This window comes from Aotus nancymaae, unplaced genomic scaffold, assembly GCF_030222135.1.
Source record: "Aotus nancymaae isolate 86718 unplaced genomic scaffold, 86718_ANA_hifiasm-v0.15.2.pri h1tg000036l, whole genome shotgun sequence".
Lineage (NCBI taxonomy): Eukaryota > Metazoa > Chordata > Mammalia > Primates > Aotidae > Aotus > Aotus nancymaae.
Genome location: NW_026988450.1, coordinates 17,479,001 through 17,502,740, shown reverse-complemented (window position 1 = coordinate 17,502,740; position 23,740 = coordinate 17,479,001). Strand labels below are relative to the sequence as shown.

At 40.8% G+C, this 23,740-nt stretch overlaps 2 protein-coding genes across 3 annotated transcripts in view; both read left to right on the top strand.

Moving 5' to 3' along the window:
• Nucleotides 1–13,309, top strand: part of PPP1R42 (protein phosphatase 1 regulatory subunit 42) — a 64,335-nt gene extending 51,026 nt beyond the window's left edge. The window contains exons 7-8 of one of the 2 annotated variants that reach the window (XM_064384118.1): nucleotides 4,381–4,540; nucleotides 13,182–13,309. In XM_064384118.1, the coding sequence (XP_064240188.1) occupies nucleotides 4,381–4,540; nucleotides 13,182–13,293 (272 nt within the window). In that variant the 3' untranslated portion in view covers nucleotides 13,294–13,309. The remainder of the gene's footprint in view (nucleotides 1–4,380; nucleotides 4,541–13,181) is intronic. The other variant, XM_064384117.1, reaches the window with a different exon arrangement.
• A 2,433-nt stretch (nucleotides 13,310–15,742) lies between these two features.
• TCF24 (transcription factor 24) lies at nucleotides 15,743–23,353 on the top strand. The gene is made up of 2 exons (XM_012463614.2): nucleotides 15,743–16,132; nucleotides 23,008–23,353. The coding sequence occupies exons 1-2, from the start codon at nucleotides 15,743–15,745 to the stop codon at nucleotides 23,119–23,121; spliced, it is 504 nt and encodes a 167-aa protein (XP_012319037.1). The 3' UTR covers nucleotides 23,122–23,353.
• Nucleotides 23,354–23,740: the final 387 nt, after the last annotated feature.

Genomic DNA, 23,740 nt, shown 5'->3' with positions numbered 1-23,740 from the left:
TATTTGAAAAGAAATTAGAAAAATAATCCCATTTACAATAACAACAAAATAATAAAATACCCAGGAATAAATTGAATTGAGATGAAAGACTTATATGCTGAAAACTACAAAATATTGATGAAAGAAATTAAACAAGACATCTCCTACAATGTCTGCTTATAAATTTTAAAAGATATTAAACAAGACACAAATGAAAAGACACCTCATGTTCATGAATTAGAAGACTCAATATTGTTAAAATATCCATAAGTCCAAAAGTGATCTACAGATTCAATGCAATTTCTATCCAAATTCCAATGACATTTTTTATAGAAATAGAAAAAAGCAATTCTAATATTCATACGGAACCACTAAAGACCATAAATAGTCAAATTAATCTTAAGAATGAAGAACAAAGCTGAAGGCATAACATTTCCTAATTTTGAAATATATTACACAGCTGGACTTGGTGGTTCACACTTGTAATCCCAGCACTTTGGGAGGCTGATGTGGGCGGATCACGAGGTCAAGAGTTGGAGACCAGCCTGACCAACAAAGTAAAACCCTGTCTCTACTAAAAATACAAAAATTAGCCAGGTGTGGTGGCACACAATTGTAATCCCAGCTACTCAGGAGGCTGAAGCAGGAGAATCACCTGAACCCAAGAGGCAGAGGTTGCAGTGAGCCAAGATCGCAACACTGCACTCCAGCCTGGGCAACAGAGTGAGACTCAGTCTCAAAAAGAAAAGAAAAGAAATATATTCTAAAGCTACAATAATCCAAATAGTATGGTCCTTGCAGAAGACAGACATATAGAGAAATGGAAAAGAATAGAGAGCCCAGGAAAAAATCCACACATATGTAGTCAATTGATCTTTGACAAAAGTGCCTAGAATATATAATGTGGAAAGAGAAGTCTCTTCAACAAATAGTAGTTTTTGTTCCTCCAAAGAAGACATACAAATTTTTCCAAAGAAGACATACAAATGGCCAGCAGTTATACGAAGAAATATTCAATGTCAGTCATCATCAGAGAAATGCAAATCAAAATTGAAATGAGCTATCACCTCACATGGGTCAGGATGGCTTTTTTTTTTTTTTTTGGAGACAGAGTTTCACTCTTGTTGCACAGGCTAGAGTGCAATAGTGAGATCTCAGCTCACTGCAACCTCTGCCTCCTGGGTTCAAGCGATTCTCCTGCCTCAGGCTCCAAAGTAGCTGAGATTACAGGCATGCGCCACCACACCCGGCTAATTTCGTATTTTCAGTAGAGACGGGGTTTTGCCATTTCGGTCAGGTCTCAAACTCCTGACCTCAAGTGATCCACCCACTTCAGCCTCCCAAAGTGCTGGGATTACAGATGTGAGTCATGGTGCCTGGCCAGCTATTATTTTTTAAAAGGTAACACATGTTACAGAGGATGTGAAGAAATTGTAACCCTTGCACACCATTGGTGGGAATGTAAAACAGTGCAGCCACTATAGCAAACAGTATGAACGTTCCTCAAAAAATTAAAAATAGGACTGCCATGTGACCCAACAATCCCACTTTTGGGTACCTATCTAAAAGAAGTGAAATCAGGATCTCCAAGAGACATTAGTACTCTTATGTTCATTGCAGCACTGTTCACAATAGCCAAGATGTGGAAATAAGGTACATGGACATTGGACAGATGAATGAATATGATCCAGTCACAGAAAGATAAATACTGATTCAACTTATATAAAATATCTAAAATAGTTAAATTCATAGACTCAAAGAGTGGAATGCTGTTGCCAGCAGCTGAGGGGAGTAAGGAGGACTATTAATCAATGGCCATAAAGTTTTGATCAATCAAGATGAATAAGTTCTAGAGATCTAAACATTGTACCTAAGGTAAAAAAAAAAAAAAAATCATGTATTGTACATTTAAAAATTTGTTAAGAGGGTAGATCTTGGCCAGGTGCGCTGGCTCATGCCTGTAATCTCAGCACTTTGGGAGGCTGAGGCAGGTGGATCACTTGAGGTCAGGAGTTCAAGACCAGCCTGGCCAATATGGTGAAACCCCATCTCTAGCAAAAATACAAAAAAATTAGCTGGGTATGGTGGCATGCACCTGTAGTTTCAGTTACTTGGAAGGCTGAGGCAGGAGAATTGCTTGAACCTGGGAGGCAGAGGCTACAGTGAGCCGAGATCGCACCACGGCACCCCAGCCTGGGTGAAAGAGACGGAGTCTTGCTCTGTCGCCAGGCTGGAGTGCCGTGGCGCGATCTCGGCTCATTGCAACCTCTGCCTCCTGGTTTCAAGCGATTCTTCCGCCTCAGCCTCCCTAGCAGCTGGGACCACAGGCACGTGCCACCACGCCCGGCTATTTTTTGTATTTTTAGTAGAAACGGGGTTTCACCATGTTGGCCAAGATGGACTCGATTTCTTGACCTCATGATCTGCCCACCTCGGCCTCTCAAAGTGCTGGGATTACAGGCGTGAGCCACCGCGCCCGGCCGAATTTCAAAAATTTTAAAGGAGTACTCAAATAAATTACACAATTTACTATATTGAAAAATGGTCTTGGCTGGGTATGGTGGCTCACGCCTGTAACCCCAACACTTTGGGAGGCCCAGGCGGGTGGATTACTTGAGGTCAGAAGTGGTGAAACCCCGTCTCTGCTAATAATACAAAAATCAACCGGGCGTGGTGTGGGGCACCTGTAATCCCAGCTAATCAGAGGCTGAGGCAGCAGAATTGCTTGAACTGGAAGGCAGAGGTTGCAGTGAGCTGAGATTGTGCCACTGCACTCCAGCCTAGGTGACAAGGTGAGACTCTGTCTCAAAAGAAAAGAAAAAGGAAAAAGAAAAATGGTCTCTAAAGTCAATTAAAATTAAATTTAAAGTGAACACTGACTAGTTGCAGCAGAAAATTTTCTGAGCTTTTCTCAGAAGTACTTGGTTATTCTTCCTTGGCCATTTGTAGGTGCTCCCTCCCCTTGCCCATGTTTGACATCCCCATCTAAACAGACAGTACAAATCTGGAACTCTCAGGCTTAAAAGCAGTGACATCCCTGTATATCTGTATGTAATATACAATAACCCTATCCTTTTGTATATGTTCAATAGCATACTATATGGTCTTTATGCAAAGACTCTTTTATTATGGTGCAAGAGAAAGGGAAAACATAAATTAAAATCTAGAAAATATATTATGTATTTTCAAAATCTACAGTATACCTAACCTTCAGGTCTTTAGAAGAGTTAAGATGAACCTTTTAAAGGCACCTCTGTACAACCAAATACACTGTAGGAACAGGAATTCTTAAAAAGATTGTAATAATTTTTGTACTTCCTAATCTTTTACATATTTTTGATAGCCTTGTAAATTTGGAGCTCTATATTGGGGATTATGGTAAAATTATAGGAATTATTATAACCTCTAAATTCAAGGATTTTAATAATTTAAAAATCGAATCCTAAGTATAGCCATATAGCTATATAACACAAAATTGTAAACATACTTTAATACCTTAATAAAATCCAAAATATACACACATCTTTTCTTTTTTTTTTTTTTGAGACGGATTTTCTTTCTTGTTGCCCAGGCTGGAGTGCAATGGCACAATCTCAGGGTTCAGCCCACCGCAACCGCTGCCTTCCAGGTTCAAGCAATTCTCTTGCCTCAGCCTCCCGAGTAGCTGGGATTACAGACATGTGCCACCACGCCCAGCTAGTTTTGCATTTTTAGTAGAAACAAGGTTTCTCCACATTGGTCAAGCTGGTCTTGAACTCCTGGCCTCAGGAGATCTGCCCACCTTGGCTTCCCAAAGTTCTGGGATTACAGGTGTGAGCCACCACACCTGGCCTATACGCACATCTTTTAGCACCTACTTTTATAAAAGCACTTCTATAGAAAAATTAATGTATTCATTTAATAAACATGTATTAAGCACCTTGAATGTGTCCCAGAATATGCCAGCCACTGTGAATTAGAGGTGAACGGGGCAGTCCTCACGTAAAAGGAAATTACTGCTGGAAAGGGAGGAGAATCTGAAAGCAGCTAAATGATGTGGAATGTTAAGTGCCAGAACAAAAGTATGGATATATCCCCAAAACTAATCATGACTTATTTACTCCCTACAAGTTAAACAATTTGAAAATACAAACTAACTCAGAACAGTAAGATTAAGGGCAGTTAATATTCATATTAATGTTGGCATGCCCATTTTGTTTATAAGAGTTGACCATGAACTTTATAGGTTTTTGTGTATGAAAGTCTGTGCTATTTTATCTTGGGTTATTAATTTTATTACTAGTTTTACTGTGTATTCATTTAGCTTTATTTAATTTTTAGATAATCTAATACTGTTATACTCTTTTACAATTTAGTTATTAGTTTCAAAGCGGAATGCTTTTAATTCTTTGTGTGCTACAGGTAACTTTGAAGCAATGCATCACATAGTTCCTGTTTATTACCCACAGGTGGGTAAGCCAAAATTAGTCTTTTTCTCTGAAATACACAGATACCCTGTAAATAGAAATGCATCTCCAGAAAGTTCCAGAGAAGATTACACTAAAATTATTAAAGAGATGGGGTAGGTTCTTTCAAATACTTATGTGACTTTATCTTTTTGGTGGGTAGGAGACATCCTCACAGTAAACACAGAGGAACAGAGGCCATCCAATCTGTCTCCTAGTTCTTTGTTCTCAATCCTTTTTGGCCAAATGCAGAAAGAAAGAAAGAAAAAGTTCATTGTTGGTCTGCCCAAACAGTCAGAAAGTTACTGTGGGAAGGTCATTTCAGGAAGAGTTGGGAGTTAGACTGGATACACCCATTGAGGTAGGGTAGGGGACTCAGGAAAATCCCAGAGGCAGAGGTTAAGATGTCTCAATGATCAGGGATTCTGTCAAAGGAGTCTGAGGCCCAGCTGATGATGAGTAGTCCACCAGTGGCTGGGTGACTGCAGAGCATATGGTTGCAGAAAGAAGTCCAGAGGACTACAGAATTAAGCTACTTTCACCACTTCTACAAACCAAAGGTTTTTAAGCTATTATCTCTGAAGGAGATGAAAGTTTCACCTGATGAGGAAAAAATTGCTTTTTGGTTTAAAAAGGTATTGCTTTGATGGCAAAATAAACCAGAGCCGGGAGTGGTGGTTCACACCTGTAATCCCAGCATTTTGGGAAGCTTAGGTGGGTAGATCACTTTGGTCCAGGAGTTCAAGATCAGCCTGGCCAACATGGAGAAACCCTTCTCTACAAAAAAATACAAAAATTAGCTGGCATGGTGGTCCGTGCCTGTATACCTAGCTACTTAGAAGGCTGAGGTGGGAGGATTACTTGAGCGTGGGAGATGGAGGTTGCAATGAACTGAGATCTTTTCACTGCACTCCAGCCTAGGCAACAGAGTGGGACCCATCTCAATAAATTAAATAAATAAATACCCATGCCAGAAAGTAACTTCAATTACATATAAAACATTAGCCATCTGCCATATGCTGGCAACACTGAATATAAAAACTCAAATGAGGTGGGGCGCGGTGGTTCACACCTGTAATCCCAGCACCTTGGGAGGCCAAGGTGGGCGGATCACGAGGTCAAGAGATCAAGACCATCCCGGCTAACATGGTGAAACCCATGTCTCTACAAAAAATACAAAAATTAGCTGGGCGAGGTGGCACACACCTATAGTCCCAGATACTGGGGAGGCTGAGGCAGGGGAATTGCTTGAACCCAGGAGGCAGAGGTTTCAGTGAGCTGAGATTGGGCCACTGCACTCCAGCCTGGCAACAGAGCGAGACTCCATCTCGAGGAGATCCAAGATGGCTGATGATTAGCAGCTCGGGCACGTACCTCCCAGTGAAAGCTCAAAGAACGAGAGGACGCCACACTTTCAGACGAATATTTGTTGCTCACGGACCAGGAGATTCCCAGTGGAGGAGCCCCACGGGTCGCCAGGGCGACTCTTGTGGCCGGCGTGGTGGTTTTGCTGGTGACTTAGCACGCCAGTTCTTGGTGCAGAGTCCGGAGATTCCTGGGCAGAAAAGCACCATCAATCTTAACACCACTGTTTTGGCCGGCTCAGTGGATTGCTCAGATCTCGGCGCAGGGAATCAACAAGTTGGACATCAGAGACCCAGTTAGAAAGCCGGTAATTATAAAGACGACAGACGGACAAATATATAATGAAGGGAAGAAACCAGCGTAAAAAGGTAGAGAATACTCAAAATCAGAATGCCTCTCCCTCTACAGGGGATTGCAATTCCTCATCAGTAACGGAACAAGGCTTAATAGATTACACGTGTGTTCCAATAACAGAAGCAGGTTTCAAAACGTGGGTGATAAGAAACTTCTGTGAATTAAAAGAACTTGTTCTAACCCAATGCAAAGAAACTAAGAACCTTGAAAAAAGGTTTGACGAACTGTTAACGAGAATGGACAATTTAGAGAAGAATATAAGTGAATTGATGGAGTTGAAAAACACAACACGAGAACTTCGCGAAGCATGCACAAGTTTAAACAGTCGAATTGATCAAGCAGAAGGAAGGATATCAGAAGTCGAGGACCAGCTCAGTGAAATGAAACGAGAAGACAAGAATGCAGAAAAAAGGATGAAAAGGAATGAGCAAAGTCTCCAGGAAATATGGGACTATGTGAAAAGACCTAATTTACGTTTGATAGGTGTACCTGAATGTGATGAAGAGAATGAATCCAAGTTGGAAAATACTCTTCAGGATATCATTCAGGAAAATTTTCCCAACCTGGCAAGGCAGGGTAATATTCAACTCCAGGTAATACAGAGAACACCACAAAGATATTCTTCAAGAAGACCAACCCCAAGGCACATAATCATCAGATTTATTAGGGTTGAAATGAAGGAGAAAATACTAAGGGCAGCCAGAGAGAAAGGTCAGGTTACCCATAAAGGGAAACCTATCAGACTTACAGCAGATCTCTCAGCAGAAACCCTACAAGCCAGAAAAGAGTGGGGACCAATATTTAACATCCTTAAAGAAAAGAACTTTCAACCCAGAATTTCCTATCCAGCCAAACTAAACTTTATGAGCGAAGGAAAAATTAAATCTTTTGCGAACAAACAAGTACTTAGAGAGTTCACCACCACCAGGCCTGCTTTACAAGAGCTTCTGAAAGAAGCACTATACATATAAAGGAACAACCAATATCAGCCTTTCCAAAAATATATCAAAAAGCACAGAACTTTAACACAATAAAAAATTTACATCAACTAATGGGCAAAACAGCCAGCTAGCATCAAACGCCAGTATTAAACCTATATATATTTTAATTGGATAAAAAGCCAAAACCCATCGGTATGCTGCATCCGGGCCCATCTTACATGCAACAATACACAAAGACTCAGAGAGAAGGAGGAAGATTTACCAATCAAACAGAGAGTAAAAATAAACTAATAAACAAAAAGCAGGAGATGCAATTCTCGCCTCTGATAAAGTAGACTTTAAAGCAACAAAGATCAAAAGAGGCGAGGAATGACATTACATAATGGCAAAAGGATCAATGTAACAAGAAGAGCTAACGATTCTATAGATCAACGAGATAGAAAATTAACAAGGATATTCAGAACTTGAACTCAGACCCGGAACAAGTAAACTTAATAAACATTTATAGAACTCTCCACTTCAAATACACAAAACATACATTACCACTTCACACCTATTCCAAAGGTGACTATATAATTGGAAGTAAATCACTCCTCAGTAATCGCATAGCATTTCATAGGTTTAAATGAAATATTGGTTGGCTGTTTGTTTGTTATCTTCTTCCCTTATTCCTTCCTGACTACATCATTAAGTATAATTATCAGTATAAAAGAGCTTTTCAATACCCATTACTAAATTGCATTCTAGCCTGGGCAAGAAAGCAATACTCCCATTCTCTCTTCCTCTTTCTTTTCCTTCTCCCTCCTCCCCATTCTCTCTCTCTCTTTCTCTTCCTTTTTCCTCCTTCCTATTCTCTCTCTCTTTCAAAAAAAAAAAAAAAAAGAGACTCCATCTCAAAAACAAAACAAACAAACAAACAACTCAAATGAGATAATGCTGACCTCAAATATTTTGCCATAAGCTAGTTAGGGAGTCAACTATAATACGATTACTCTATAGTGTGACAAATGCTATGGGCTTTAAAAACCAGATCCTAACACATCTTATAAATGTTTCATTAAACTTATTTTTTCATTAATAATCAATATAATGATTGTTCTATTGATCTTTCCAACCATATTAGATTAGTCATAACAATATACTAAAGGCCTATAGCATATTTCATTGAGAAAGTAAACAGAGCCAGGGGACATGCTTTGGAATAGTTTTCCTTTTTCCAGAACTGCCTGCTGAAGGTCAAGTGAGTTTATCATGAGACCCTCTTTGCAGGGTCCCATCAAGGGATGATGATTTAGCATTGCCTAGCAGAGCCCACCTCAAGAAGCCCTGTGAACATTACTGCTGCACTGTCCTACCTCTATTCCCTGCAGAGTGGCTCAGGCTTGCCAGGATGCGTTCTTAGGAGAGAGAAGGTCTGTGGGTATGGAAAATGCTTTTTTGGGGGAGAAGTGAAAGGATATGCAGGGAGTCCTCATTTTGGCCTTGCCTCCTCTCCATTCACAATAAAACAGGAGATGTATGAGACATTTATTGCTTATGTCCCTTGTCATTACCAAACCATTGCCTGCCTGTCCATAGCACCCCAATATTTCTTAAAGATTTACACAACTGTTATCAATTCCCAAACAGTGTTCTTAAGTTTTATTTATTTGCCAAGCATTTTGAAAAATTTTGCTAGTATATCATCAAGGTAGAAAAAAAACAATAAAAATGTACACAGCCTCAGAAAACAATGTTTATGAATTCTATATGTTGCCACATACATTGTTAGAAAAATAGTGAGCTCTGGCCCATTCCCCATCTCTACTAAAAATACAAAAATTAGCTGGACGTGGTGGCACATGCCTGTAGTCCCAGCTAATTGGGAGGCTGAGGCAGGAAAATCGCTTGAACCCAGGAGGTGGAGGTTGCAGTGAGCCGAGATCGTGCCACTGCACTCCAGCCTGGCGACACAGTGAGACTCCCTCTCAAAAAAAGCAAAAAGCAAAAAGCAACTGTTTGCCTTAATTACTTTAAGGGAGAGAATGAGTTTGCAACAGATGTGTCCCTACACTCTATGTTTAATATTCAAGTGGGAAGCATGCTCAGAGGTGGAAATAAGCTTACAGTGCATCTTCCAAAAGGCTAAAGGTATGTGCCCCACACTCCTTTAGGGCTCTATACACTGGAGGCTGTGCCTGTATCCTATGTGGAGCCAGTGAAGCAACATCTGTCCAAAGACAGGGGAATGTTTTCCACCTCTTTTATAAATGCGTGCAATCTGTGCTCATGTATATTTATACAAGCCAGCTTTCCCTACTGGGAGGAAAAAGTCAGACTCATTGACGTTGTTTTTGACCCTCAAACTGAGCTTGATACTATCAATGTACACTTTAATTAAAGATTAGGTCAAACCTATTTTTTATTTAAAGGCTGATTCTGAACAAATGCCTTCACTGTTCAATTTTAAAAACTATGGTATTAAACAAACAAAAAGGTACACATTATTGCTTCTTTCTGTGTTTGTCACAGTAAATACTTCTGACAGATGTTTCCTCTCTTTGCAAACATGCTAGGAGGTGCTTGAGCCTTAGTAATTTTAAAATAGACATTAAATGCATTTATATATTGCATATAAGATCCACTGAGAATACTGTGTAGCACCATACAATGAAAAACAAATTGTTACTTGATTATTTAACTATCTTTCAAGGCCAAGCAATGTTAATAGAGTCAATCCATCTCTTTCGTTAATGTAAAAATAATAACTTTCTAGCTGGGTAAAAATGCCCTTAATTTCAGATACCTTTAAGGAATGCAAATCACTGGGACTCATAATTCACAGGAAATATTCACTGTATGTTATTTAACTATTTCTAAAATACCTAGTATCCTTTGTCAGAATATGGAAGCATTAGGTTTCTTTGAATTAAAAAGTGAACTTGAATAACAGTTAAAAAAAACTTTCCTTCACCACTGTTAAAGTTATGTTTGAACAGTTGTAACAACAGATCTATGTGTTTAGGAAATAATTTTTAAAACTCAGATATTTTTAGTCACAAAACTCTAGGATGGTGTTATATAAACTCACTTGCAAAGTTCAAAATGACTTTAATTTTGCTTTGTTAAACATAACAGTCTATTTAATTTTATGTGCAAAATAAGCTTATGTGTATCAGTAATATAGGTATAATGTTAATATTTTTATTTGCAGTTCTCAAAGAATCATTTTGAAATTAGGATACTCCCCTCCTTCCCAAAAAAGTGCAATAGTGGTAAGCAACATGGTTTTTTAAGGCTGGGTCAGGTGGCTCATGCCTATAATCCCAGCACTTTGGGAAGCTAAGGAAGGAGAGAGGATTGCTTGAGGCCAGGAGTTTGAGGGCAGCCTGGGCAATACAGTGAGATCTCATCTCCCTAAGAAAAAAAATATTCAGGTGTAATAGCACATCTCTGTAGTCCCAGCTACTTGGGAGGCTAAGGTGGGAGGATTACTTAAGCCTAGGAGGTTGAGGCTGCAGTGAGCTGCAATTGTGCCACTGCACTCCAGACTGAGCAACAGAGCAAGACCTTGTCTCAAAAAACAAAAACATTTTTTAGTTAAAACAGACTAGTTTTAGTTAAAACAAGTTAGTTTTTGTGACTTCTAGTCTCGACTCTGTCAATGTTTTACTCTGTGAACAAGAGTTATATAAGACCTAATTAAAAAAATTATATTATTTTCCATTTTTAAATGCCTATATTTTGAAAGCTGAATCTTCATTATCCAAACAAATGTTAAAAGACAGTAGAACTCTTTTAAGAATACGATAAGCCCCATTTTATAGATGGGAAAATGAGGCTTGGAGAGGTACAATCAGAAGGACCCAAGATCACACAGTTGCCATGAGCAGAGCTAGGACTTGAACACAGCTCACTGACTCCAATAGCCAACCTCTCAAGTACTCTGCTGCGGACTCTCAAACAAAACTGCCCTTAGGAACAGGAAGGGATAGTAAGAGAGAACAGGTGAGGAGGTGATTAAGGTGAACTGGAAAGCACATGCAACTGTAGTTGTTTAGCTCCACAACAGTGTGGCCAGATGGACATGCATCACACTAGCTGGCAAGTGAGATATCTCGATTATGAAATCATCTGATTTTTAAATATTTAACTTTTTCTTAAAAAATAACCTGCACAGGCCAGGCACGGTGGCTCACGCCTGTAATCTCAGCACTTTGGGAGGCTGCGGTAGGCAGAAATCACGAGGTCAGGAGTTTGAGACCAGCCTGACCAACATGGTGAAACCCCGTCTCTACTAAAAATACAAAAGTTAGCTGGGCATGGTGGCTCATGCCACTACTCAGGAGGCTGAAGCAGGAGAATTGCTTAAACCAGGGATGTGGAAGTTGCAGTGAGCCGAGATTGTGCCACTGCACTCCAGTCTGGGGAACAGAGTGATGGTCCATCTCAAAAAAAAAAAAAAAAATCCATGTACTAGAATGGGTAAAAAGAAAAAAACAAAAACTGATAATGCTGGCTAGGATATGGAGCAACTGGAACTCTCATGTACTACTGATTGGAATGCAAAAATAGTACAGACACTTTGGACAGTAGTTTGACATATTCTTTTATTTACATATTTATCTTTTGAGAGACAGGGTCTCATTTTGTTGCCCAGGCCAGAGTGCAGTGGCTCAAACACAGCTCACTACAGCCTCAACCTTCTGGGTTCAAGCAATCTTCCTGCCCCACCTTTCCGAGTAGCTGAGACTACAGGCATGTACCACCATACCCATTTAATTTTTTAAATGTTTTGTAGAGACCAGGTCTCAATATATTGCCCAGGCTGGTCTCAAACTCTTGTGCCTAAGCAGTTCTCTCACCTCGACCTCCCCAAGTGCTGGGATTGCAGATGTGAACCACTGTACCCAGCCAGTTTGACATATTTTTATAACATTAAGCTGGGGGTGATAGTACATGCCTGTAGTCCTAGCTACTTGGAAGGCTAGGTTGGGAGGATCACTTGAGCCCTGGAATTCAAGGCTGCAGTGAGCTATGATCACACCACTGCACTCCAGCCTGGGTGACAGAATGAGAGCCTCCTTCAAAAAAAAAAAAAAGGTAAACATACATTTTAACACATCTAGCAGCTAGCAGTTCACTCCTGGTTACTTTCCCAAGTGAAATGAAAACATATACTCACAAAAACCTGTACCTGAACATTTATAATATTATTCATAATCACCAAAAACTGGAAACAATCCAGAGGTGTTTCAACTGAGGAATGAATAAACAAACTGTGATACATCTATACAATGGAATACCATTCAGCAATACAAAGGAATAAACTAGTGATATACTCAGCAATGTGGATCTCAAAAGCATTATGCTAAGTGAAAGAAACCAGACTCAAAAGGCTACACATACTATATAATATGCTTCTATTTGTATGACTTTCCAGCAAAGGCAAAACCACAGAGACAGAAAACAGATCAGTAGCCGCCAGGCAATGGAGGTGGGAGAAAGGGTTGACTGCAAAGGGTCAGCACAAGATAATTCTGGATAATGAGAGAAATGCTCTGTATCTTTATTGCATTGATGGTTACAAGACATATGTTTATGAAAGCTTGCTGAACTGGGTGAATTCACACTGAAAAGGGTGAATTTAACTATGTAAATTACAATTTAAACAATAAGGGAAATAGTTGAAAGGTGAAAAAAGTACCAATTAATCTATTGTTTTATATACATATAAAACACTTTTATATTAAAAACAAAATGAAATAAATTGATATGCATGATTATTTTGCATTATAAGGACAATCTGGGTGCAAAATATAAGAAGCCCCAGACACTTCAAATTTGCTTCATCCTAGACCTGGTCCACCTTTCCTCTAATATTCTTATTTCCATACCTCTCACAAATCATAGATTTTTCACATGCTTTACTATATCAAAAGGAAAACCTTTGTTTCTGCTTCCTTTTTAAAGCCTGACAAGATTCACACAGTTTGGCGATTAATCGTTAGCCTTTAATATTATTATTGTGTCCTAGATTCTATATGTTTGCTACCTTTTCGGGATACTTTCATTCTTTTAATTTAATGCTTTTTTTTTTCTCTATATATAAATACAGGAATCTCTCTTTGAAGCAATCTGAAAGCTTGCTGACGAAAAATGATGTGCATGAACGTCACCTTCTCCATAACCCCAAAGAAAAAGAAAATTTGTTTGTGGAAAATGAGTAAATTCAGCCTCACGTGACAGGAAACGTTTGATTTTGTTTTTAACCTTATAGGAGTAGGCAACAATATTTTTTGTGGGTTTGTAGCTTTATGGTATCTCATTATATAAGAAAAACTTTTAAGTTCTTGTTTTTTTGCTGCTTTACACAATCGGAAACTTTGCTTTCCACCTGTGAATTCAGGGACCTAGTTGATTTATTCCTCATTATATACAATTTACTGGGAAAATACGTGTTTTTTCATTCGGCAATAGAAGCCCCTTCAATGGCGCGATCACAGTTCACTGCAGCCTCAACCTCCGAGACTCATGAGATCTCCCGTCTCAGCCTTCGGGGTAGCTGGGACTACAAATGTGAGCCACCGAACCGGGCCTCTTTTTGAATCAATAGAATTTTGGTGTGTTTCTTTCTAAAGTGTAAATCTAATTACAGTTATTGGATGGGAATTGAGATGAAAGCCTCAGTACCATTCTGATTCACTAATGTACTAAATCTGTGGGCCAGTACATCCAAATAGTGCCACCATTACTACTGACGGCTTGGTTACGGTAGTTCCAACTTAGAAATCTACTGGAAAGTATGAAATGATGGTGCATATACAAGAGCGCAGTTTCTTGGGTGACATTTTAAATTTGATTTTCCGTTTGACCCCAAAGAAGGTAAGAAATATCCTGCTCTTGGCTTGAGCCCGAGAGATGGAGGCTGCAGTGAGTCGAGATGGCACCACTGCACTCCAGCCTAGGCGACAGAGACCCTGTCTCAAACACACACACAAAAAGAAAATGTCCTATCTACTATGTGAATTTCTGGCATTGTTTCCAGTGTGTCCTAATTATGTTGCTAGAAAGTACTCAGATTTCACCTACGAAAACGATGGGTCCAGGACCTGCAGAAACCGCCGCAGGCTGGGGCGGCCGGGGGCCCACGGCTTTCTGGGGCAGCACTGAACAGGCCTTGGGGCGCAGCGCCCGCTTTCTAAAGAAGCCTGGGATCGGATCCCGCCCCGCTGCAAGTCACGCTTCCCGTGGGTCCACAAGTACACCACCAGAAAAGAATGTTACGTCCAAATAAAGAGCAGTGGCCCCCGCAGGGGCAGCGGAGGCGGCAAGCAGGGTCCGCGTCCTCGGCGAGGAGCGCCCGCGATCCCAGGGCTGTCTGCTCTGGGAACTTCTTAAAGAATTAGACACCGGGAGCATTCGGGGTCTGGAAGGAAGTGCGGCGTAGCTCCCCGCTTTAGGGTAACTAGGCCAGCTTGACTCTTTTACCTTGTGGCAGAATAAACGGCTAGCGCCTCGAAGTGGCACGCTCGACTTTTTCTCACAAAGCCTAAAAGTCACGCTCAACCAAATGGCAGCATTCCCGCCTCAGGGGGCGCCGGCCTGGAAAGACTGGACCGAGGAGGTAGGACCTGGGCAGCGCGAGGCTAACCACAGGCCTCACCCGCGGCCTCGAGTCCGACCCCAGCGCAGCCCGCAGCCGACAGCCGACACCCGGGACTCCACACGCCGTGCTCAGCGAGGCGCCTCAGGGAAAGCAGCGCGAGGCGGGGAACCGATGGGAGGAGCCAGGAGGACGCCCCGCCCCCTAAGCCCGCCCCGCCGGGCGGTTTGATTAATGACCCTCTAAGCCGCCTCAGCCCCCGGCGTATCTCTTCAGATGGGCGCAGTCCTCCGCCTGATCTGCCCTAGGAGCCCGGAGCACACAGGCCTGGCCGTGGGGTGCCCGCATAAAAGGCGCGGAAAGCGGGGATTGGAAGCAGCCGTCGACTTGGGCTTCGGCCGTACGAGGATGGAGTGACCGGCGCGACCCTGGCCACGCAGACCCTGCCCGACGCCCCTCGCCGGCTCGCACTGCGGAGCCGAGCCCCACTCGGCCACTCCAGAAAAGGTGAGGGCCCTGTCAGACGCCCACTGCGCGGCTCCCGGACTCGGAACGGTGGCGGGTGCCGTACTCCGAGGTGAAGCCAGAGGTCCCTTACTGCTCGGGCAGAAATTCCCCCTGACGTAAAGAGCCGAGGGCGGCTGGCGCGCCGTGGTTTTCCAGGCGTCGGCGAGAAGGAGCCGAGCCACCTCTTGTGCGCGGTGAGCTGAATAACTTCGCCGAAGCGCTAACGAGCGCCGATCCCGAGCTGTGCTTCCGAGATCTTTCTTCTCGGGTAGAGTAGCCCTTTAGCTTAATTTGTCCCCGAAAAGCAAAGCCGCCACCGCGCCCCTCCCTCCTCATCCTTCTAGGAAGCCCAAGAACTCCAGGGCCCCACATCTCTCCCCAGACGTCGGGAGGCAAAACACGCCCCAGGCAAAACGAGCTCGACCGAGAGCGCCCTCGGGCCCGTTGAGTGGCTGGTGGGCGCACTGGGAGAACCAGCGGGCTGCGCCTCTCAAGTTAAGCCCGACCGCGCCCGGGCCTCACCGCGCCTTCGGTCCTTTGCAGCGCGCGCGGCGCGGGAAGCCGCCATGGACCGCGACCGTCCCGCGGGCAGCCCTCTCAGCGCCAGCGCCGAGCTTGCGCCCCTGCCCGCCGCCACCCGTGACTCGAGCCCCGGGAGGATCGGGCCGGGGCCGACGGGCCCCGGGGGCGGCGCGCGTTCTGGGGGCGGAAGGCCAGCGGCGGCGAATGCGGCGCGGGAGCGCAGCCGGGTACAGACCCTACGGCACGCCTTCCTGGAGCTGCAGCGCACGCTGCCGTCCGTGCCACCCGACACCAAGCTGTCCAAGCTGGACGTGCTGCTGCTGGCCACCACCTACATCGCTCACCTCACCCGCAGCCTGCAGGACGACGCCGAGGCACCGGCGGACCCCGGGTTGGGCACCCTGCGTGGCGATGGCTACCTGCACCCGGTCAAGGTAAGAGGGCGGGGCCCACCGCGGGGCTAGGACCGAGACCGGGACACCTTGATCCGCCCTGCTAGTCACCGTCCTGGGTAGATGCTCTCATTACTTTTCGGGTGAGGCGGGAAACCGATCAGAACGACCTCAGCACACGAGGGTACCGGTGGCAAGGTCCCTACTGCGAGAGTCTGGCTGCTCCTTCGCAGTTCACAGGTGGTGAGGCGTTTAAAGCCGGGGTGGCTTGGGTAAGAGCCTCACAGGCCCCCTACAGGATGCAGCACAAGGATTTGTGCGCCTTCCAAGGGGAGAAATAGGGGCTTGGTTGCATATCCTGATAATTTTTAATATCTGAGTTATATGCATGATCCTTTGAGAGTTTTTAAGCATCTTTAATTTACATAATTACACTTTCCTTGATTTTTATGGGATATTTGAAAGATTTCACTGGAATAGGAAAACTGTTGAAAATTCTTTGGTAAAACTAATAAGAACAAATGAGACCATTCTGCATCTCCATGGGGTAAAATTTCAGTCCTTTTAAATAAAGGTTAAATATCATAGACTTGACAACTACCAAAAGTGTTAGAAAAAACTACAGTGTTTTAAGTACTCTCGTAATAGATTGGCATGTGTGTTGAGTGAATTGATTACTAAATTCAAAGTCTGTAATGTATAAAATTAGACAAGAGAATCCATTTAGTGTAATTTCTTTACATATAGGTAAAATGGTCAGTTTTCACTTAACGTGATATATATGATTACGCTTCATTACCTGTTGCAGTATTCAGTCTTTGCATCATCCTCTTCTCCTAGATTTGATTGCTTTGAAACCTTACACTGATCTTTCTGTTACAAATGCATCATCTCATTATTTGCTAAACCTAAATTTTCAGAGTTTTGGTTCCACCATCCTGAAATATTTGGCCACACACACAAATGCAAAGTTAAGACTTAAGACTTAACTTTAAGTATATCAGTGTTCAATTAATTATATAATAATCATTATTTAATATGTTAAAGCACACCTTCTGATATTAACTGAACTTACAATTGTGTGGTAAGATTTAACAAAATTTACTTTGCAAATATAATCATAACGATAGACTTAAACAATTTCAGTATTATATATGAAGACATGAAATATCATTTATTTATAATTATGATAGACCTTATTTGTAAGTTTTATAATCTCAGCAAAAAAGTCATTATTGAGGGGCTTTGTATTACTGTGTTCATTAGATTGCTATTCAAATATACCATTAATATTAATTTTTTTTGACTTGACATTTGCCATATACTCTAAGGAAGTTTATTTTAACATTAAGTAGATTGTAATTCAAAGAGCATCTGTTAAATGCTTTATGGGAGATATAATTCAGAATGAGAAAACAAGATGTTTTTCATATTATTTTCTTGGAATGCTTTTATTGAATGAATAATGTTAGAAGGGTCATTTCCATGTAACAATAAGCATAGCAAGCATCTTTTTGCACTTGATTCATATACCAAATTTTTTTTAATCATAACTTTTTCTTGTAAATATTGTTTTTATTTTAAAAGACAACTCCTAGTGATACAAAGCCAAAGATTATTTCTTAAAAATGAAATTAATGTTGGTTGAACAAGTGACTAAAATCAAGCAAACTTTAAGATCAAACATTTATTGAATTCCTTCTATGTGCAAAGCACTATTTTAGGGGAGTGAACATCATTATGAATAAGACTCAGTCCCTTTCCTATATGAACATATTATAGAGACAAAGACAAAGAAATAAATAACAGTATTGGAAGGGAGAATATTGTATTAGCCATAAAAGAACTACAATTATGTGCTATGGAAGTTCAGAGGAAAGAGATATTATGTACATAATTGAAACCGCCTGTTAACTGTTAACACATTATTTTACAGACACTACCAAAATGTTTAAACGTTGTCTACCTTTGATTAATAGGAAAGAAATGAAAATATTCTAATTATTTGTACTTTTATGGTTAACTAAAGGCTCATTATAAACTATTTTTTAGTAAAATGTGTTCTAAAATGACTTCACTTTTCTGCTTTATAACATAGTGTTAAGTCTTACCCTGATGATCAAAGCTTTTTTAACAAATATTTCAAGGCCATTATTTTGAATCATCAGTCCTTATTATCAGTATCATTAGCACATTAGCACTGTTGGGGATTTACTTTAAGAGCATTTCATAGCAAGACTACCTCTCTACTAAGAATTTTTAAAATTAGGTGGCTGTGATGTATGCACCTGTAGTCCCAGCTACTTGAGAGGCATATGCGAGAGGATCGCTTGAGCCCAGGAAATTGAGGCTGCATTGCACCACTGCATGCCTGAACAACTGAGCAAAAGCCTGTCTCAAAAAATAAAAAAACATCTCAAATGAAACTGGGGGTTTAAGAAACTGGGAATCTGGTGCATAGCCTGAAATGGCAGTTTTTAATCCCTGTTGGGGTATGAGCAATTTATTTCCATTAGCCTCAGCTGCCCAAAAGGCAGTGATTGTCCAAGAAAACAGGAATATATTTCAGATCTCTACATTGGCAGAAAAACATAGATGATTTTATTGCCATGCCCCTTAAGAATCATTGTCTATGAAAGATAAACAATAATTTAAAAAACAGATAACAGGGTTTTGTTATTTTTGAGCCACTTAATTAAACTAAGTGCATTTTTAAGGTCTTCAGTTTCAGGTTCAATCACAGTTAACTATGAGTTTGCTAAATTTTCTAAGCTTAATGAAACCACAGTAAATGGTTTTAAAGATACCCTATTAGGAAAAGTAGAGCTAAGTAAGGATTATATTAATCTATGCAATCCTGAAACAAACTGTTGAAAAGAAAATGTAAATCAGTCAACTGGCTTTTTGGCATCATGATGACAGGCAACCTAACCAATATTATATTTACATTTTAATTTCAGACTCTTAAAATTATGTGTCTACATTAAATTAAGTTGAATAAAATCATTACAAGCCTTTTTGAAAATCAAGGACACAACATTCTTTTAAAAAGGAAAGTTTATTTTATTAATCCATGAAAAAAGAGGCAAAAATCCACATATACATGTTAGGTTTGCTTCATTAATTCTGTTCTAGCAAGGATGAAAGAAATAGATGCCTTGATTTGTCTCCACTCTTGGCTGAATGATTTAGAGCAATTCTTAACACAGTGGGACCTGGATAGCACATAAGAGGGCCACCAGGAGAACATTCAGTAGTATTTTGATTTTATTTGTTTTAAAATATATTTAGTTCACATAACTATCTAATTACATTTGAGATTTGAGCATGAGATTTTTATGCTTATGAAAATGGGGCAGGGGTTTAAAAGGTTTCAAAGCACTGGTATATAATGTAGCCAAAAATTCTGCACTTAAAGTTGATATCTGTCCTACACTATTCACTATGTGTATTAGTCTGCTCAGGCTGCCATAATAAAATAGCACAGACTGGTTGTTTTAAACAACAGAAATTGATTTTCTCAAAGTCTGGAGACTGAAAATTCCAAAATCAAGGGGCACAGTTTAGTTTCTGGCAAGGGCTTTCTTGCTGGCTTGTAGATGGCCCACTTCTCTCTGTGTTCTCACTTGGCCTCTTGTTGGTACATGTACGAGAGGGAGGAGAGAGAAAGAGAGAGATCTTCCTCTTCTTATTTTATTTTGTTTTTTGAGACAGAGTCTTGCTCTGTTGCCAGGCTGGAGTGCAATGCCACGATTTCGGCTCAATTCTACCTCCACCTCCCAGGTTCAAGCAATTCCCCTGCCTCAGCCTCCCAAGTATCTGGGACTACAGGCACACACCACCACACCCGACTAATTTTTTGTATTTTAGTAGAGATGGGATTTCACCATGTTGGCCAGGATGGTCTCAATCTCCTGACCTCGTGATCACCCGCCTTGATCTCCCAAAGTGTTGGAATTATAGGCATAAGCCACCACGTCCGGCCTGATCTTTCTCTTCATGAATGGATGTTAATCCCTCATGACCTAATCTAATCCTTTTTACCTCCAAAGGCCTTGTCTCTGAATCCCATCACCTTGGAGGTTAGAGCTTCAATATGTGCATTTTTGGGGTATATAAACATTCAGTCTGTAACACTACAGCACTGGGGTCTTCAGTAGAACGAAAGACTTTAACCTGATATAACAATGACAGATCCTGATATATCAGATAAACCTCATTCCAGTTTCTAAAACATATTAGTTTGGCTGGGTGTGGTGGCTCACACCTGTAATCCCAGCATTTTGGGAGGCTGAGGTGGGTAGATCACTTGAGGTCAGGAGTTCCAGACCAGCCTGGCCAACATGGCAAGACCCAGCTACTAAAAATACAAAAATTAGCCAGGTCTGGTGGGACACACCTATAATCCCAGCTACTCAGGAGGCTGAGGCAGGAGAATCCCTTGAACCCAGGAGGTGGAGGTTACAGTGAACTGAGATCACACCACCACACTCCAGCCTGGGCAACACAGCAAGATGCCATCTCAAAAAATAAAATAAAATAAAAAAATTAAAAATACATTAGTTTATCAGCCTTTGGCAAAGATCCCAAGAACAGGACCACTGACAATGATACACCTAGAATGTACAGGAATGCATATGTATTATTTTTAAAAATTGAGGCCAGGCATGGTGGCTCATACCTGTAATCCCAGCACTTGGGAGGCTGAGGCATGAGGATCACTTGAGCCCAGGAGTTCAAGACCACCCTGGCAAACATAGTGAGCCTCTGTCTCTACAAAAATAATAATAATAATAATAATAAAAGTTTTTAATTAGCCAGGTGTGGTGTCACAAACCTGTAGTCTCAACTCAGGAAGCTGAGGAGGGAAGATTGCATGAGCCCAGCAGGTTTAGGCTGCAGTGAGCCATGATCATACCACTACTCTCCAGCCTGTGCAACAGAATGAGACCCTGTCTCATTAAAAAAAAAAAAAAAAAAAAAATTAGGACTTTGGTTGGTTGCCACAGAACAAAACTTTCCAGATAGTATCACATGCCCACATATTCTTTTTGGCTATGTTTTACATTTGGAATCCCAGTTTAGGTGAAAATAACTGTTCTCACAAGTACAATGAGAATTTATATTATTCCACCTAAGATCTACTCTACTTACATTCTTTAACTGTTACATAAATAATAGTCCATTCTAACTTAATTGATCTGGGTGTGACTTGGCCATCAGTATGTATTTAAAGCTCTCTGGGTGAATCTAATATGCAACTTAGGTTGTGAACCCAGATCTCTTAATGTTCTTTGGGCATGTTAATACTTGTACCTCTACTTGAGCACTGTGGATTATCTGCTAGGCATTTAAAAACATTTTATGGTGCTCTGTAACCACCAGTCAGCCTGTGTGTGTTCTCTGATGAAGATAGGTAGCCTGTTTACATAAGGCAATATTTGCTCCCTTGAGAGTATGGGACCAGATTGCTGACCTTTGGGAGTCGCATTTTTTTTAGTCCATCTTTGTTTTTAAAAAAAAACACAAAAGTGGTATTCTAAGGATCTTAGAACTTAACTGATTATATGACACCTGCCTCCCTCCCAAGAGTTTTATTCTGAAAGTACTACTCATGTAATATGATTTTTCATCATTATGTCTATCTAGCAATAAATTATATTATTTGAGAGATTGCCCATCATAAAGATGAATTTTTAAAAATCACAATCAGTAATTCAAATATGGTGATTACCAGATGGTTAGAGCTAGATGATGTCAATACATACAGACATTTATTCAGGATGTTCTCATGGTATAATACCAAATATTCTAATATTTATGACTTTTAGGTATTGCTTTTAGCTAGATAAGATGCATAGGTGGGGCTGGGCATGGTGGCTCATGCCTGTAATCCCAGCACTTTGGGAGGCCCAGGTGGGTGGATCACGAGGTCACGAATTCAAGACCAGCCTGGCCAACATGGTGAAACCCTGTATCTAATAAAAATACAAAAATTAGCCAGGTGTGGTGGCATGCACCTGTAATCCCAGCTACTCAAGAGGCTAAGGCAGGAGAATCGCTTGAACCCAGGAGGCAGACGTTGCAGTGAACCAAGATTGTGCCACTGCACTCCAGCCTGGGTGACAGAATGAGACTCCATCTCCAAAAAATAAAAAAAAAAGATGGATAGATAGTTGACACTTTTTATTATGGTCCTTTGACACGTGTAGACATATAATACCGCAAAGAACTTTTTAGAATATTTTTAAAGCTGAGGATCTAGTTTTAGGCTTAATTTTGTTTTAGGTAGTTTGAAATTAAAATATGATGGGCAGATATATTTTTCTATACTTCAACTATATTTATTTTTCATAATTTCTTGTAGTTCTTGTCCATAAGCATCCATATTACTTCTAAAATTTTAATCAAGGCCAGGCGCGGTGGCTCACACCTATAATCCCAGCACTTTGGGAGGCCAAGGCAGGTGGATCATGAGGACAAGAGATCAAGACCATCCTGGCTAACATGGCAAAACCCCATCTCTGCTAAAAATGCAAAAAATTAGACATGCGTGGTGGCAAGCACCTGTAGTCCCAGCTATTCTGGAGGCTGAGGCAGGAGAATCGCTTGAACCAGGAGGCGGAGGTTGCCATGAGTGGACATTGTGCCAATGCACTCCAGCCTGGGCGACAAGAGTGAGATTCCATATTAAAAAAAAAAAAATTAATCAAAGTCTGAGTATATTTTTGTTTTTTTACTGTTAGCATTAATAAACTTTTTTTCATGTTGTGGCTTATACTTCATGCTTATAATTGTTACTAGCTACATAACATTGCATTTGCATTGGACTATTTGCAATCTTTAAAATTGTAGACCATGTTAATATATGTCATAGATACTAACTTTTGAATTCTTTTTTAAATAATGTTTTTCAGAAATGGCCCATGCGATCAAGATTATACATCGGTGCTACTGGTCAATTTCTGAAGCATTCTGTTTCTGGAGAAAAAGCAAATCATGACAACACTCCAACAGACTCACAGCCTTAGGCTCTTCCCTGGTGGGGGCTGGTAGAAGTGGTGGCTATTGTTTTTAAATACTATGACATAATTCTATATTTATTATATGAGACATAACAAACAAAATTTCTCAAAGTTTACATGTGAACCCATAGATGTTCAGATTTATCTCTCTAAACATGGAATAAACAGCTTATCTGTTCAGTGTGAGAGTCACTACTATATAGTGTAAGAGAAACTATTAGAAAAAAGTCACATGAAAGCAAACAATTGTGTATATATCTAAAGAATGCACACATTTCTGTAGTATCTGTTACAAACAGAAAAGTTCATATCTATTGGTGCAGTCTTACTAGTTTAAATAGATAAAATCTGTGTTTGTAATATACCAATATTCCATTTTTGTACAAACCATACTGTGCTTAAGTTGGTCTAAGAAGCCATTTCAGTTGAAGAAAACTGTTGCAGTAATATGAAGATGCAGTAACTTCTATGAGTAGTTATTTTTCCCTCTTAGAAAACTTGTTTGGAGTATTAGAAATGGTTTTCTCAGAGGACAAGGCTTGGCCACCTTCCTAGAGGGTTATTCTGTATCTTACTGTGTTTGCAATTTGTTGAAGGCTCTGGGAATCCCTGCAGTCCAGTGTGA